The sequence below is a fragment of the Triticum dicoccoides genome, chromosome 7B (genome assembly GCF_002162155.2).
Source record: "Triticum dicoccoides isolate Atlit2015 ecotype Zavitan chromosome 7B, WEW_v2.0, whole genome shotgun sequence".
Classification (NCBI taxonomy): Eukaryota; Viridiplantae; Streptophyta; class Magnoliopsida; order Poales; family Poaceae; genus Triticum; species Triticum dicoccoides.
Window position 1 is genome coordinate 24,119,763 of NC_041393.1, and position 15,427 is coordinate 24,135,189.

The 15,427-nt window shown below is 46.8% G+C and overlaps 1 protein-coding gene across 1 annotated transcript; it reads left to right on the plus strand.

Annotated features, from left to right (window-relative positions):
* Nucleotides 1–722: 722 nt before the first annotated feature.
* LOC119335692 lies at nt 723–7,703 on the plus strand. The gene is made up of 4 exons (XM_037607790.1): nt 723–775; nt 5,729–6,173; nt 6,321–6,627; nt 7,663–7,703. Exons 1-4 carry the CDS (start codon nt 723–725, stop codon nt 7,701–7,703), a joined length of 846 nt encoding a protein of 281 aa, XP_037463687.1.
* The last annotated feature ends 7,724 nt before the right edge of the window (nt 7,704–15,427 follow it).

Genomic DNA, 15,427 nt, shown 5'->3' on the forward strand with positions numbered 1-15,427 from the left:
TTTAAAAAATGTTATTGTTTTTCAAAAAATTGTTCATGAATTTGGAAACTGTTTGCGTTTCTTAGAACATTCAGTTTTCTGCCTATCAATGTCGGGACTTCAATTTCTTTTGCATTCTTTTAAAATACGTTTGGGGTATCAAAATTTATTCATTTTTGTTAATAATAAAAATTAGAAAACTTCTCTACTACTTTTAAAAAACTCCTTCACAAATTTTGTTCTTGTTTTCCGAAAATGTGAACATTTTTCAAAATATGTTTGAAATTCCTAATTTTGGTTTTGTTTTTCAAAGACTATTTTCTAATTTCAAATCTTGTTCATATTGCTTCAAAAATTCTTTCGTGTTTTCCAAAATATCTTTCAAATTTCAGAATTATATATGCTACACGTACGGAAGTTAACATCGAACCGGGAATATGCCGCAACGGTAACTCCTAAATAAGTTCGCGATGCGTTTTTGTGCACGTAAGGCCATTTACTGTAGCAGAGCTACGTTGCGTCGACTGTTTTGAGTTTTCTATTTTTACTGCTGTTAACCTCGGTGCATCTTCGTGGGCCGGCCCAGGCGAACGGCTCTTATTATGTGCCTCGCCTTGGCGCCCGACGCAACCGCCTCAACCAACAGCCAACAGAGCTCGCCTCTCCTCGCCGGAGCGCCAAGAAACCGCACCTCTCGCCACCGCGCAGCAGCGCCCACCGCCTCTGCTCTCCAGCGCCCACCGATGGACCGGTTCCACGACAGGCAGCACGTGTGGCTGCGGAGCCGGGTGCACGGCACGTACTGAAAGATATGAAGCGTTCCTACTCCATCGAGGGAGCCGCGTGGTAGTTTATATTGATGCGTGGCCGAAGCCTGGCTTGACGTACAAGGTTATGACAGAAAGAGTTTGGGTAGAATACAAGAGAAGGAAGGAGGTTGAGATTACAACTCTATATTCTAACACCCTCCCTTAATCTCAACTAACCTAAGTTAAGATTACTCTTGAATTCTTTAAATGGTCTTGCTGGTAGTGCTTTTGTAAAACCGTCAGCCACTTGATCCTTAGAAGGAATAAATCGAATCTCAAGTTTCCTTGCCGCAACCCTTTCTCGTACAAAGTGAAAATCAATTTCTATGTGCTTTGTCCTGGCATGGAACACTGGATTTGCAGACAGATATGTTGCTCCCAAATTATCACACCATAAACATGAGATACGATTCTTCTTGATTCCCAATTCCTCAAGAAGTGATTCAACCCAAATGATCTCAACAGTTGCATTAGCCAAAGACTTGTATTCAGCTTCTGTACTTGAGCGTGACACAGTAGCTTGCTTTCTAGCACTCCAGGAGATAAGATTAGATCCAAAGAACACTGCAAAACCTCCAGTTGATCTTCTGTCATCACTACATCCTGCCCAGTCAGCATCAGAGAATGCACTCACAAGAGAAGAATTAGACCGTTTGAAATGAAGTCCTATTCCCATAGTATGTTTCACATATCTCACAATCCTCTTGACAGCTGACCAATGTGCAGAAGTAGGTGCATGAAGATATTGACAAACCTTGTTGATAGCAAATGAGATATCTGGACGTGTGAGAGTTAAATATTGTAGTGCTCCCACAGTACTCCTATACCTTGTACTCTCCTCCTCTTGAAGTGGCTCACCCTCATATGCTGAGAGACTTTCTGAGGAGGATAAAGGTGTAGGCATTGGCTTGCAATTTTTCATCCCCATGCGAGACAGAAGCTCAAGAATATATTTTTCCTGATTTAACACAATACCATCTTGAGTTTTCTTGACTTCAATACCCAAGAAGAAATGCAAATCACCTAGGTCCTTCAAGGCAAACTCTGAGCTCAAATCATGCAAAAGAGCATTAGTAGCATTTTGTGAAGAACTTGCAACTATGATATCATCAACATATATAAGCACAAAAATGACTACTCCTGCCTTGTTATAAATAAACAAAGATGTGTCAGCCTGGGAAGCAACAAAGCCAAGATATTTTAACTGTGAGCTCAATCTGGAATACCATGCTCTGGGTGCTTGCTTTAGACCATAGAGTGCTTTATCAAGCTTGCAGACATACTGTGGCAATTTCTTACTCTCATACCCAGGTGGTTGTCTCATAAACACTTCCTCTTCCAGAACACCGTGCAGAAACGCATTCTGTACATCTAGCTGCCTTAAACTCCATCCTCTGGATACAACAATGGCTAACACAAGTCTGATAGTTGCAGCTTTCACAACGGGACTAAAGGTGTCCTCATAGTCAATGCCATAATGTTGCTTAAAGCCCTTTGCAACTAGACGTGCCTTATATCTGTCAATGGAGCCATCTGCCTTCTTCTTAATTCTATACACCCATTTGCAATCAATAATATTTTTACCTCTCTGATTTGGTACAAGATGCCAAGTCTTATTCCTCATGAGCGCAGAATACTCCTCATCCATTGCCTTTTTCCATTTAGGATCATCAAGTGCATTCTTCAACGATGTTGGTTCTCCTGAAATACACAACATTCCATATGGTATAGTTCCATCTTTCCTAATTTTAGGATTCCGTATACCTTTCTGTAGCCGGGTCATAACACGTGAAGAAACCTCTCGCTGCACCGGTGGTATACTTGCCACAGAAGATCCAGGAGAATCTGCTGATGCAGTGGACTGATTTGTCGTCATATGCGCAGGGGATCATGTGGCTTCTGGTGTGGCTGCCCCTCCTGCAGGCACTGGCGCAGAGAATCCGCCACCCGATCGCGACTGGAGGCGCGCGTGGTGCGGGGAGGATCTGGTCCCGCCGCTGGTCCCGCCTGACGCTGGCGCGCGGGGCGAGGGGGATTCGGCCCCGCTGCTGGTCCCGCCTGAAGCTGGCGCGGCAGCACGGGAGTGGCCCACCCTGGATCCAGGATTGGAGCCATCAGGGGCTTGATCCGAGGCGGATGCGGTCGCGTGATCCGAGATCTGCGCGCGTGTAGGGGTGGCAGGCGCCGCCAGATCTTCTTCGTCATCTGTGCCAGCTTCGTCTCCTTCCTCAGCATGAAATATAGGATCAAAACCAGCCATATTTTCGAGATCTTGGTCATTTTGAGCACCGTTTTCTCCAGGGACCTGCACAGGCATAAGAGAAAGACCAGTACCAGCAGGAATATCATCACATTGGTTAGTACAATTGTTGTCGCCCCCATGATCAAAAGACCGAAGATGTGAAGGAAGAAGAAGAATTTCTTTGCGGAGAAGTGTACCAGCATTAGGATGAAGGGATGCAAAGGGAAACACGGACTCATCAAATACAACATCTCTGGATATATACACCCGACCAGTAGGAACATCAAGGCACTTGACCCCTTTATGCATGAGGCTGTAGCCTAAAAAGACACACCGTTTTGAGCGGAAAGCGAGTTTGAGTGTGTTGTAAGGCCTAAGATTGGGCCAACAGGCACAACCAAAAATACGAAGAGATGTATAGTTGGGTGTGACACCAAGAAGTCGTGTAATGGGTGTTTCAAATTTGATAACTTTACTTGGAAGCAAGTTGATGAGATATGTAGCAGTTAAGAATGCTTCATCCCAAAATTTAAGCGGCATGGAAGCATTTGCTAACAAGGCAAGCCCCATATCAACTATGTGACGGTGCTTTCTTTCAGCGGATCCATTTTGTTGGTGAGCATGAGGACAAGATACATGGTGTGATATGCCAAGCTTTTGAAAGAAAGAATTTAGTTTTTCATACTCACCACCCCAGTCACTTTGCATAGCAATGATTTTAGAGTTCAGTTTGCGTTCAACAAGATTTTGGAAATTGAGGAAAACTTGGAATACATCAGATCGCTTTTTCAACAGATAAATCCAAGTAAATTTACTATAGTCATCAATAAAACTTACATAATAGGAAAATCTACCAACTGAAATAGGAGCTGGCCCCCATACATCTGAAAAGATAAGTTGTAAAGGGGCAGTAGACACACTAGTAGAAATTGGGTAAGGTAATTGATGACTTTTTGCTTGTTGACACGGATCACAAACTGACTCACTACTAGGCTCATAAGAGAGTTTATTTTTGCTAAGAACATATCTAACTATGACTGAAGATGGATGACCTAAACGACCATGCCACCTTGATGTAGATAGCTTGGTGACAATATTTGCTTGTTTATTGGACCATGAAGATGATGATGATGATGATGATATGAGTGGGTAGAGTCCTCCCACGCACCGTCCTCTAAGTATGACTCTCCTTGTTTTCAAGTCCTTAACCAAGAAAAAATAAGGATAGAATTCAATAAGAACATTGTTATCAAGAGTGAATCGATGAACGGAAACAAGATTTTTAGAGGTTTGAGGAACATGCAAGACATTGGTCAAGTGTAAATTTTTCACGGGGGTTTTAACAATTGAACTACCAATGTGTGTGATATCCATACCAGAACCGCTTGCCGTGCGAATTTGGTCGCCTCCATTGTACTTCTCCCGCATCGTTAACTTGTCAAGTTCACCTGTGATGTGGTTTGTTGCTGCACTGTCGGCGTACCAGTTGGTGTCCACGCCATAGGAGACTGCATGCGCCTGCTTTTCTTCCTGGTCGTTTTCTTCATAATGCCACCAGCAAACTCGTGCACCTCCTGGATGGTGTCTGTAGCATATCTGACATTCTGGATAGTCATGTTGTTGCTCACGAGCCTGCTGTTGCTGTTGCTGTCGAGGACGGCCTCTGAATCCGCCGCCTCCATTGGAGGAAGATGACTGTCGGTCACCGCGGTCACCACGATCACCACGGCCATGGCCTCTTCCTCCACGCCCGCGAGATTTGCCACGGGACTGGCCACGGCCTCTGTAGACCGCATTAGCGGATGGATAGAACCCGCCTGAAGATGAGTCGCCTAGCATCTCCATCCTTTGATCAAAGGCAGCAATCTGGGCAAAAAGATCGTCAGCTGTGATGATGTTTTTGACAGCGCCGATCGCCGCCACCACGGGGTCGTAGTCGCGGTCCAGTCCGGCCAGAATATAGTCCACCATCTCCGGATCAGATACGGGACGACCTGCAGCAGCTAGTTCATCCCCAAGACTTTTCATCTTCGCCATATACGCCGAGCTTGACATCGAGCCCTTCTTGGTATTGGTGATGGCGATTCTCAGATTAGTAATCCGAGACTGAGATTGTGAGGCGAAGAGATTTATCACCGTCGTCCAGAGCTCAAAGGTGGAATCTTTCCCAACAACTTGTGCAAGAATTTCTGGAGACATGGAATTGAGAAGGTATGATAGAACCTGCTGATCTTTGGCGATCCAGGGTCCGTATAGGGGATTCGGCTCTAGGGCCGTGGTCTTGTCTGCCTTCGTGATCTCCACCATCTTGGGTGGAGCGGCATCGGTGTTGTCCAGGAGCCCCGTCACCTGCGCGCCTCGCAGGGCTGGGAGGACCTGCGTCTTCCAGAGGATGAAATTACCTCTTGCGAGCTTCTCAGACGGCGGCGATCCAAGGTTGAGGGAAACGCCGGCGGAGGAAGCCATGGAGACGATGATGTGTGGTTTCTAAGGTTTTGGATTGTGGCTAGATGTATGAGAAGAGGTGGCTCTGATACCATGAAAGATATGAAGCGTTACTACTCCATCGAAGGAGCCGCGTGGTAGTTTATATTGATGCGTGGCCGAAGACTGGCTTGACGTATAAGGTTATGACAGAAAGAGTTTGGGTAGAATACAAAAGAAGGAAGGAGGTTGAGATTACAACTCTATATTCTAACACGTACCTCAACGCCAACAACGACGGGAAGACCGTCTCCCTCCGCGGCCGCCGCGCCTCGCTGAAGGCCGCGTGGACAGTGCACATCTACCACGGAGAGGGAGACGCCGTGTACCTGCTCCTCCACAGCGCCGCCTACGGCCGCTACCTCGCCGCCACGGCCACGCCGGCGCCGCTCGGCCACAACGGCTTCCGCGCCGAGCAGCCCGACTACGATGAGCCGGAGATGCAGGCCATCATGTGGCAGGCCGTCGGGGCGGGCTTCGGTGACGACGTCATGCTCCGCAACGTCGGCGGCCGCTACCTCCGCGCCAACGGCAGGTACCTCGGCTGGAACACCGGCGTCAGCGTCGAGGACACGGACCACGTCAGCACCATGATGTACTGGATCGTCGAGACCATCCCCGCCAGAGAGGCGGGCATGCCTGACCTTCCTGGCCCGCCCGTGAGTTCGCCATGACCAGCTTCTCGAATTGCCAAATTCATTCGCTCTAGAGTAATTCCTGATCTGTTCTTGCTAAATTTGCACTTCTTGACTTCTCGAGATTTCGATTCTTGCTTCTCCTGAACATAACCTGCAACTCAACTGCAGAACCGCGTGCTCTACATCATGCTCGGCCAGGCGTGGCGGCTGATCGTGTTCGTGCGAGCGACCGCCGAGGGGTTCTACGGCGAGGACGGCTGGTTCATGTTCCCTTTCAGGGGGAGGTCCGTGAACTACCTGAGGGACGAGCTGGCCGACGGCGTCGCTTTCATCGACGGCCAGCCCCCCGCCGGCATCGCCATGTGCGTCCGAGCGGGCCGCTACGGGAGGCTGACTCCACTCGTCGTCGACCTGACCCGCTACGCTGGCCACGCCGAGACCCTCCAGATTGTCGTGATGCTGTCCGGGACCCCTGGTGAGCCTCTCTCCATGCCACAACTCACAACTTCCTGAAGATTTCTTGATGGTGACAAGAAGTGAACCGGTAGTTTTGATTGATGTAGTTACTATTTTTCTGCATGGCTAATCTGCTTGTGTTTGAGTAATTTACTGGAACAGTTATAGTATGAGGAGAAAAAGTTAACCGAAACTGTTGTAGTCTGAAACTTGTTAGGTGTTGGGAATTGTCTGCAGCTGTAGTAATCTTTTAGATAGATGAAAGATGATCCGTGGCTAGTTAACAAATCATTATGGAACTTAAAACTCCAAATCAGTTTATTCATCTCTTTTCAGCGTTAACAGATAAGATGGTGATATCCGTTTGATTTGGCCCATTTAGGTTCCAACAACACTAAACTAAATACAGTATTATTTTTTATTTTGCATAATTCTGAGATTTAGATTGTTCATGTCCTCCCTACTGACCCTCTTTAGTGAGAAATGTGCTGTTGGTCTCGGATCTGCTATGCACAGATGTTGGTGTAGATACTATTTTGCTGCATGAACATGATACTTGAGATTTTACTTTAGTGGAGTGCTAATCTGATATTATGATGCGCTTGTCTCATACTGTTGCAGTCTTGTAGAAAAGTAAAGTAGTTGGATGTAGAAATGTAACAGTAGGTGTCAATGCCATGTGGATTTATGGTCTGAACCTAGTTGCACACTTCTGTCTTTGATTCAGATAATTCAGTACGCCCAATTCATAACATTTGCCGATTAGAATTATGGACTCTAAAAGCCAAATCAAGCTCAGCCATCTCATTTCTCCTTTGCAGAGAAGATACTAATTTTCTCACCTGTGAATAAAATTCAGATACTCCCTCCGTAAAGAAATATAAGAGCGTTTAGATTACTAAAGTAGTGATCTAAACACTCTTATATTTGTTTACAGAGGGAGTAGTATCTTACAATATCCTTGCACATAATATTGTTTCAGGTTTTGTCTTGTTTATACCGTTATTGAGTATTGGTCTGCTGCCTAACTGGTTCATACTTTCTGCTGATTCAGCGTACGATGATCTGCGATATCCAGATGTGGACGCAGTGTAGAGAAAGCTCGGAGCGGGAGGCCTGACAGTTAACCTGTTCATAAGTTGCGTCGCCTCAGATACGACGAGAACAGAACTGGATGCCCACTTTTTGCCTATAGATACGTAGATATAGGTTCAGAAAACTCAGCAGCTCATGTGTTTCTTCTGCTAGCTAAACTTGGTGAAAACGTTGCGTCCAATGGCTGAACAACTCTGTAGTAGTGATCAAAGATTGGTAGTGCGATGCTGGTTGTAGTAGTCGTTTCAGTGTCGCTCTTCTGAAATTCATCTCCTTAATGTGATTGTCAATGCTTCGGAGCATTTCACTGTTGGGGTTCTTGCAATGAGTTGATGAGTTGATGGTCCTGCATTCATTTTTTACTTTGCATTTCTCTTAGATGAAGTATCTGATATCAACAGCTATTTGGTAGTTCTGCTGTTAGTTGGGCACTTGAGTTTACATGTCGTTCCTTGCTGTGATTTGGTGGTTTTTGATGTGTTCTCTTTAGCAATTTGCTATTTCGTATATGACCCGCCATTCTTCAGAGAGGTTTCGTGGAAAATAAACATTCACAGTTTTGTTTTAAACAGAATTCACCAAAATGAATTTGCCCCTCTATCTTCCCATTACCGAGACACTCCCGCTGGACCTGAAGCTGCAGTAACTGAAGTCAGCAGGCGCAGGAAACTAAGTGTGTAATTGAAGGTGCAGTGCCTACCACAATATGTGCTCTTGATACCTTTTTTTTTTTGAAAAGGAGGTTAAGTTTGTGTTTGTTTGGGCTGCAAATTTCACTGCTGCAACTGCAACAACTCCGGCTGGATGGAGCGGCTATAGCTGATAGCTGCGGCCGGTTGAACGGTTGGAGCTGAGATGCAGTCATTTGGTAGTTGTGCTGTAGCAGCTGCGGCTGGTGCAGGAACATGCTGAAATGCCTGAAATGCCCTCAGTTGTGATGTAACTTGAATTTAAGTGTTGATTGTATTATTATAACTGTATATGACTAGATTAAGAGTTGTTTTTTCATTGAATGTCATTTTTCGCCATCACTTGCAGTACTAGTTATATATTACATTTCAATGGATCATACATAGAGTATTCCCGTGGCCTCTACATCGACGCATATAGTCATCTTTATTAATTATTCAACAAATGTCTGACAAGAACATATATCAAGCCACCTCAAGCCACCGCTCACACCTACAAACTCGATAATGTGGAGGTGCTCTCATTCTTCATATCTAAAAGCGACAGCCGGCTAACGAAAGCATACACGACATGCACACATTTTACAAGCCGCCATCATCATCGAACCACCGACCCATCTCCAGGAAGAGATCCGCATCATCCTTGCCATCCGTCGACGCCACCACAACACCCAATGGCTCCACCTCCCTACGCGGCAACTGCTGAGCATGTCGCGGTCGCCGCCGGTACACCACAGCACCATGCCGCCAAGTACCACTAACAGACACAACTTGAAATCTCTGGAAGATCTGTTGTGCGTAGCACCTGCCGAACAGGCATGACACGGCATAGCACTTGTCGACTAGGCATGGATTGACATCTACACCGAAGCTCCGTGCAAGACGGAGCCGCTCCACCTTCTACCTCTGTCTTCCAGCTCTGCTCCACAAACGATGCTCCCAAGAGAGAAACGACACCGAAGTGCCACCATCATTTGATCCGGAAGACCAGATCCTAGGGATACCCCCGGAGCAGTACAAGTGGGTCGACAGTAGTTACATGACGATGCCTTCATCAAGGTAACAGCGCAGAACGCCGCCATCGCCCAACGTCGGCTCGGTTTTCACCAGCAACTATGTCTCCTCGACTCGCTGCCGGGACTAGATGATGGATCTTGAGATCCGAGCGCCCAGCCTCAGGCCGGCCACCTCGAATAGAGGAAATAACCACCACTGCCAAGCCGAGGGTCCCCGTCCCGGGCGCCCCCGCCACCTACCGCTGCGCTTACAGACCCGCCGCCACACTCCAGCCATTGTTGTCCACCATCATTGCTGAGGGGATCAAGATCGGAACCGCCGCATCGACCTTGAGCATCGGATGCGCGAGAAGAAGGCCACCACCGCCGAGCCGCTCGGGCTTACCCTGGCTCGTCGCTGGCGGTGGCGGAGAGGAGACTCGCCTCTGCACCAACTAAGGATGCATGCAACCATTAAGCATGAGTACCAAGATTTTTATCTTAATTAATAACCAAGCTTGGTCCTTTAGATAAACTGCACGAGTACCATAGAAGGCTGGTCCTCAAGAATAAATAGAAACGTAAATTCGCCTCCATGTGGATTTAAACTCAGGTGCTAGGTTTGTACATCCACTCTCCAAACCAGTTGAGTTAGGCTCTTGATACCAAATGGTTAGCATTTCTTAGTAGTGTTTCTTTCTTTCGGATTCTAATGATCGTAAGGTTGCACACGATCTCTGCTCTCACCAGCCAGTAGTTCAGCACTCACGTTGTTAACTGTTGAGTCATTTTGATCGGAATTAACACATTCAACATGACAGCGATTTCTAAAAATTGCAGGCATTTTTGTTCTTGCCTCCCGTTTTCCTCAGGTGTTTCAGTCTAAACGGAACACGTAGGTGCCGTGTTGATTCTTTGACCTATTTTGTAATCCAATTTCCTTCTAGAAAAATAGGGCTCCACCCTGGATTCATTTTATTCAAACGAAACCAACCATAATCTATCTGATAGAACGAAGGATATACACAAACGCAGGACAATGATCAGGATGTTGTTTTGTCGTAAACAATGTATTTAATTTTACTTTACCAGAGTATTAATTCCGAGACCGGCGTTGGAGTGTATTCATCGGGCAACTTCCTGACTCTAGTACACCAACACACAGACACAACTCTAGCCAAGCCGAGTTACATTGGATGATTGGACATCAAGAAAAGAAGACAGCAAAGATGCTTCTCTGATACACAATTTTATTGGCCAGTTTCTCCTAAGAATGGAGATGGTCTTTCTCTAGAATGCCTCACGCTTGAAACTACCTCGATAGTCGATCAGACATGACCGACAGCCCATCGTCGCCGCTTCCTAGTTCATGTCCATGGCAATGACGCCTTGGTTGACCCTGTGTCAGGACTATGAATCTCTGAACCTGATGACCTCTGAAGAATATAACACTCGGAACAACTAAGAGACGAATTGGTACGAGGGCTCGGATCACTGGTAGGCTTCATTGTATGTCTTGATACCGTTACCACCAGATCCTTCATTTGCTACAATGGACTGGTCAACGAGGCTGTCGTGTTGCTCCTGCTTAGTCCTAGTCATAAAAGCTTCTTTTTCGAAAAGGGGCGATTTATTACTTAAAAGATTTAAGCATTACACTAGGTGTCTGCATAACTAAGATGCACACAGCTAAATAGTGTTAAATAATAACGAGAAATAAACGAGACAGAGAGACACGGATTTTTACGTGGAAACCCTTGCCAGAGAAAACTATGGACGCATGAAGGCCCAAACTATGAGAAGGAGTATTACAAGCACGAGACGATAGACTGTCTGAGGTGCGACTACATAGGGTATATATGAGGGCAATACATTAGAGTCCTTTGAGGACAAGTAAACGAGTTATACTCGTACACGTCGGTACCAACGCAAAAGCCCACACCGTATGTACTACGTCTAGTCCAATACGGTACTAGAACTTAGATCATAATTTAACAATCTCCACCTTGATCCAAATTCCCTCCAGTTGTCGAAGAAAGTGAATAACTCCATCCAAATCAGCATAAACACCTTGTATGTCAAAGTCCATAGGACTAATGAGAAATACCAACTAAGCCTGAGCAAAGCTCAAACTTATTGGTCGGAACTGGCTTTGTCATCATATCAGCAGGATTATCATGAGTACTTATCTTGCATACCTTCAAATCACCTTCAGCAGCAACATCTCGAATATAGTGATATCTGACATCAATGTGCTTTGTTCTCTCATGGTACATTGGATTCTTGGTAAGATATATAACACTTTGATTGTCACTAAATATCACTACTAGGAAAAACCTTATACACAGAATATTACCAGTAGCGCGTGTTAAAATGAGGCGCTACTGCTAGTTAGCAGTAGCGCGGCAGGAACAAAACGCGCTACTACTATAATTGCCACACTGTTCCCGCCGTGCTAGGAATAGTAGTAGCGCCCTTCCACAAACCGCGCTACTACTAGAGAATTAGTAGAAGCGCACTTTTAGGGTTGGGCGCTACTGCTAAGTTTGAACACACCACAGGACGGGCCCATCTTAGCAGTAGCGAGTTTGTGAGGGCACCCTACTGCTATGGATTTTAGCAGCAGCGCGCTTTCGCTCCCCACGCTACTGTTAAAGCTATTTTCACCTAATCCCCGCGTTGGCTTCCCTCTCCTATGCTTCCTCCCCCAATTCCCCACTCTCTCTTCTCCCCCTTGTCACCTCCGCCGGAGCCCCTGCCCTCGCCCTCACCAGAGGCCCTGCCCTCGCTCTCCGCCGAAGTCTTCCCTCGACGTCGCCGCGCGCCTGTGCCTCCTCCTCCTCGACCTCGACCTTGCCGGAGCCGCTCCTCCTCCTCGACCTCGACCCGCCTCGCCGCCGTCTCCCCGACCCCGCCTCGCCACCGTCTCCCCCGACCCCGCCTCGCCGCACCTCGGTGCCGCCGTCTCCCTCGACCCCATCTCTCTCCCCGCCCTCTGTAAGCACTCTCCCCTTCCCTCTTCTCTGCTCTCTGTTAGTATGAACCCTAGCTATTTAGTGCTAGTTAGTATGAACCCTAGGCTATTTTTAGTGCTAGTTAGTTAATTACAATTAGTATCAACCCTATTTAATTAGTGTGACGCCCCCAATTCAATCGTACACTAATCATACACGCAAATGTGTACGATCAAGATCAGGGACTCACGGGAAGATATCACAACACAACTCTAGACACAAATAAAATAATACAAGCTTTATATTACAAGCCAGGGGCCTCGAGGGCTCGAATACATAGCTCGATACACAAGAGTCAGCGGAAGCAACAATATCTGAGTACAAACATAAGTTAAACAAGGATGCCTTAAGAAGGCTAGCACAAAAGCAACAACGATCGAAGAGGCAAGGCCTCCTGCCTGGGACCTCCTAACTACTCCTGGTCGTCGGTGATCTTCACGTAGTAGCATCCATCGGCGGTGGCATCTGGCTCCAAGGATCCACCATCTGGTTGCATCAACCGGAAAGAAGAAAGAAGGGGGGAAAGGGGTAGCAAAGCAACCGTGAGTACTCATCCAAAGTACTCGCAAGCATCAAATCTATACTAAGTATGCACTGGTATCAAATGGAAGATTTGTATCTGTGGACTAAACTGCAGAATGCCAGAATAGAGGGGGAAGGCCTGGCCTACCGAAGACTAGCATCTTCAAGCAGCTCCGAGCATCTTGCAGCATGTAGAAGAGTAAAGAATAGCAATTTAATACTTAACAAGCATGTTGTAACATCAACGCCCAGAGATCCTTCGCCGACTCCATGCGGGAAAGTAATCTCGGAGCCACATATCCATCACATATCAAGTATCCATTTCTAGTTGTATAAGATCAGGATACAAGTCTGAACGTCCATTACCGTGGACACGGTATCCGAATATATATCTTCCCTGTAGGGGTGCACCACGTTACCCAACACGCTCGATCACTCTGGCCGGACACACCTTTCTGGGGTCAATGTCCGGCCTCGGAAGAGCAACACGTCGCAGCCCTACCTAGGCTCAACAGAGAGGTCCCCGCTGGTCTACCTCCTAAGCACTCCGGGGTCTGGGCCCATCGCTCGCAGCACTCCGGGTCGTTGTGCGACGAGCGGGGACGAGCACCACCTCATACTGGATGGCACTGGCCCGACAGGCCCACAATGCTGAACTGGACGTCTGACAAAGCTTCGGCTGATGCTGCGACGTCGAGTCCCATATCTATTATCGCGTGGTGGTTAGTGCGCAAAGGCCAGAGGCCAACTCAGAACAAGTACCCAAACCTATTAGTGCATTGGGGGCTCGCAGAAACGGGTAGAGACTCACGATAAGGTGACCCCGTCGCCCTGTCTCATGGACTTACGGCAAGGGCCCAGACTGCCCGGCCGTGCCATGTGGAAAACTCGCGGGTGCTCTACGAGCCCGCCCGACTTTCACATCAACTCGCGGGTACCCCTCAAGGCCGACCCGACTTCAACAATGGTCTCAAGTAAAGTCAAGGTAACCGTGTGTCCAAATATCAAGGGAAAAACCCGAGGAATCACCCACGGAGGATTCCACTCAATGTAATCATCAAGGTGAGCGTAAGAGGGACCACCCTCAAGGTTCACACTTGAGGTGTTGAATGATAGAGCCGTATCGGGAATGGTGAAAGAGGAAATCACCCTCAATGACCACGACCGAATAACTACACTACAGAATTATCATCAGGAGTGCATTATGAGGGATCACCCTCGGCACTCGATAGTAGGTCTGCAGAGTCGAGCAACAAAAGGGGCGTGATGTGATGTGAGGTGTCAGGCTCTGGTCGTCGATCACGCTGATCAAGTCATCGATGATGAAGCAGGGGCAACAAGGACAAGTACTGGGGGTCACTGATGGATCACTAACCAACCTATACTAAGCAGTTTAGGATAAGTAGGTAAGGTACAATGAGCAGGTTACAAAAGAAGGCTATGCATCAGAATAGGAGCAAACAATAACAATAGCAAAATCTAATGCAAGCATGAGAGAATAGAATGGGCGATATCGGGATGATCAAAGGGGGGGCTTGCCTTGTTGCTCAGACAAGGAGGGTCGTCGTCGACGTAGTCGATCACAGGGGCATCAGCAGCGGTCTCGGGGTCTACCGGAGAGAAGAGGGGGAAGAAACAGTAAATACACGCAAACATATGCATAACAAGACAATAAGAGGGGCTAGAAATGTTCTAACGCGGCGTTAGGCGTTACTGGCGAAGAAGGAAACATCCGGGAAATTTTTCCCGGTTCTGGACGTCTGTCAGACAGATGAACTGGAGGGGAAAGGTTGCATGTTTGCTATGCTAGGGACATGTGGCAGACGAACAGACCATGTATTCGGATTCGTCTCGTCGTTCTGAGCAACTTTGATGTAGAAAACCTTTTCATCCGATCTACGATTTATTTTATATGATTTTCCAAAGTTTTATCAATAATCTAAAATTTCTGGAATTGTGCATTCATTTTAATCCGAATTAACCAAGTCAAACTGACTAGTCAAAAGTTGACTGGGGTCCACCTGTCAGTGACTAGACTTAGTTAGACTTTAATTAAATTAGATTGATTAGAAATGGGGGCCACATGTCATACCTACATTAGACTAATTAATCAACTAACCTAGCTAACCTAATTAGTACTACTAGAACAAAAATACTAGACCTACGTATGGCTTTACGAAAAGCTACGTAAGCCTTCCATCGCTAACTAATCAGCCCCCCTGATTTTCAGGGGGTGGGCCCCCCTCCCTTTTCTCTTCCAATCAAATATCTCCAACTTAGTCTCTTCGTAAGGTACGTAAAACAATTTACGTAGGTGTAGCGTTGTCCTAGAACAAAAATACTAGACCTACGTATGGCTTTACGAAAAGCTACGTAAGCCTTCCATCGCTAACTAATCAGCCCCTCTGATTTTCAGGGGGTGGGCCCCCTCCCTTTTCTTTTCCAATCAAATATCTCCAACTTAGTCTCTTCGTAAGGTACGTAAAATAATTTACGTAGGTGTA

Excerpts from the sequence above, each read along its gene's own strand:
- LOC119335692 (XM_037607790.1), top strand. The coding sequence starts at position 723 with ATGGACCGGTTCCACGACAGGCAGCACGTGTGGCTGCGGAGCCGGGTG. Across the intron at positions 776-5,728 it reads CTGCGGAGCCGGGTGCACGG|CACGTACCTCAACGCCAACA; the intron begins CACGTACTGAAA and ends TCTATATTCTAA. Across the intron at positions 6,628-7,662 it reads GATGCTGTCCGGGACCCCTG|CGTACGATGATCTGCGATAT; the intron begins GTGAGCCTCTCT and ends CTGCTGATTCAG.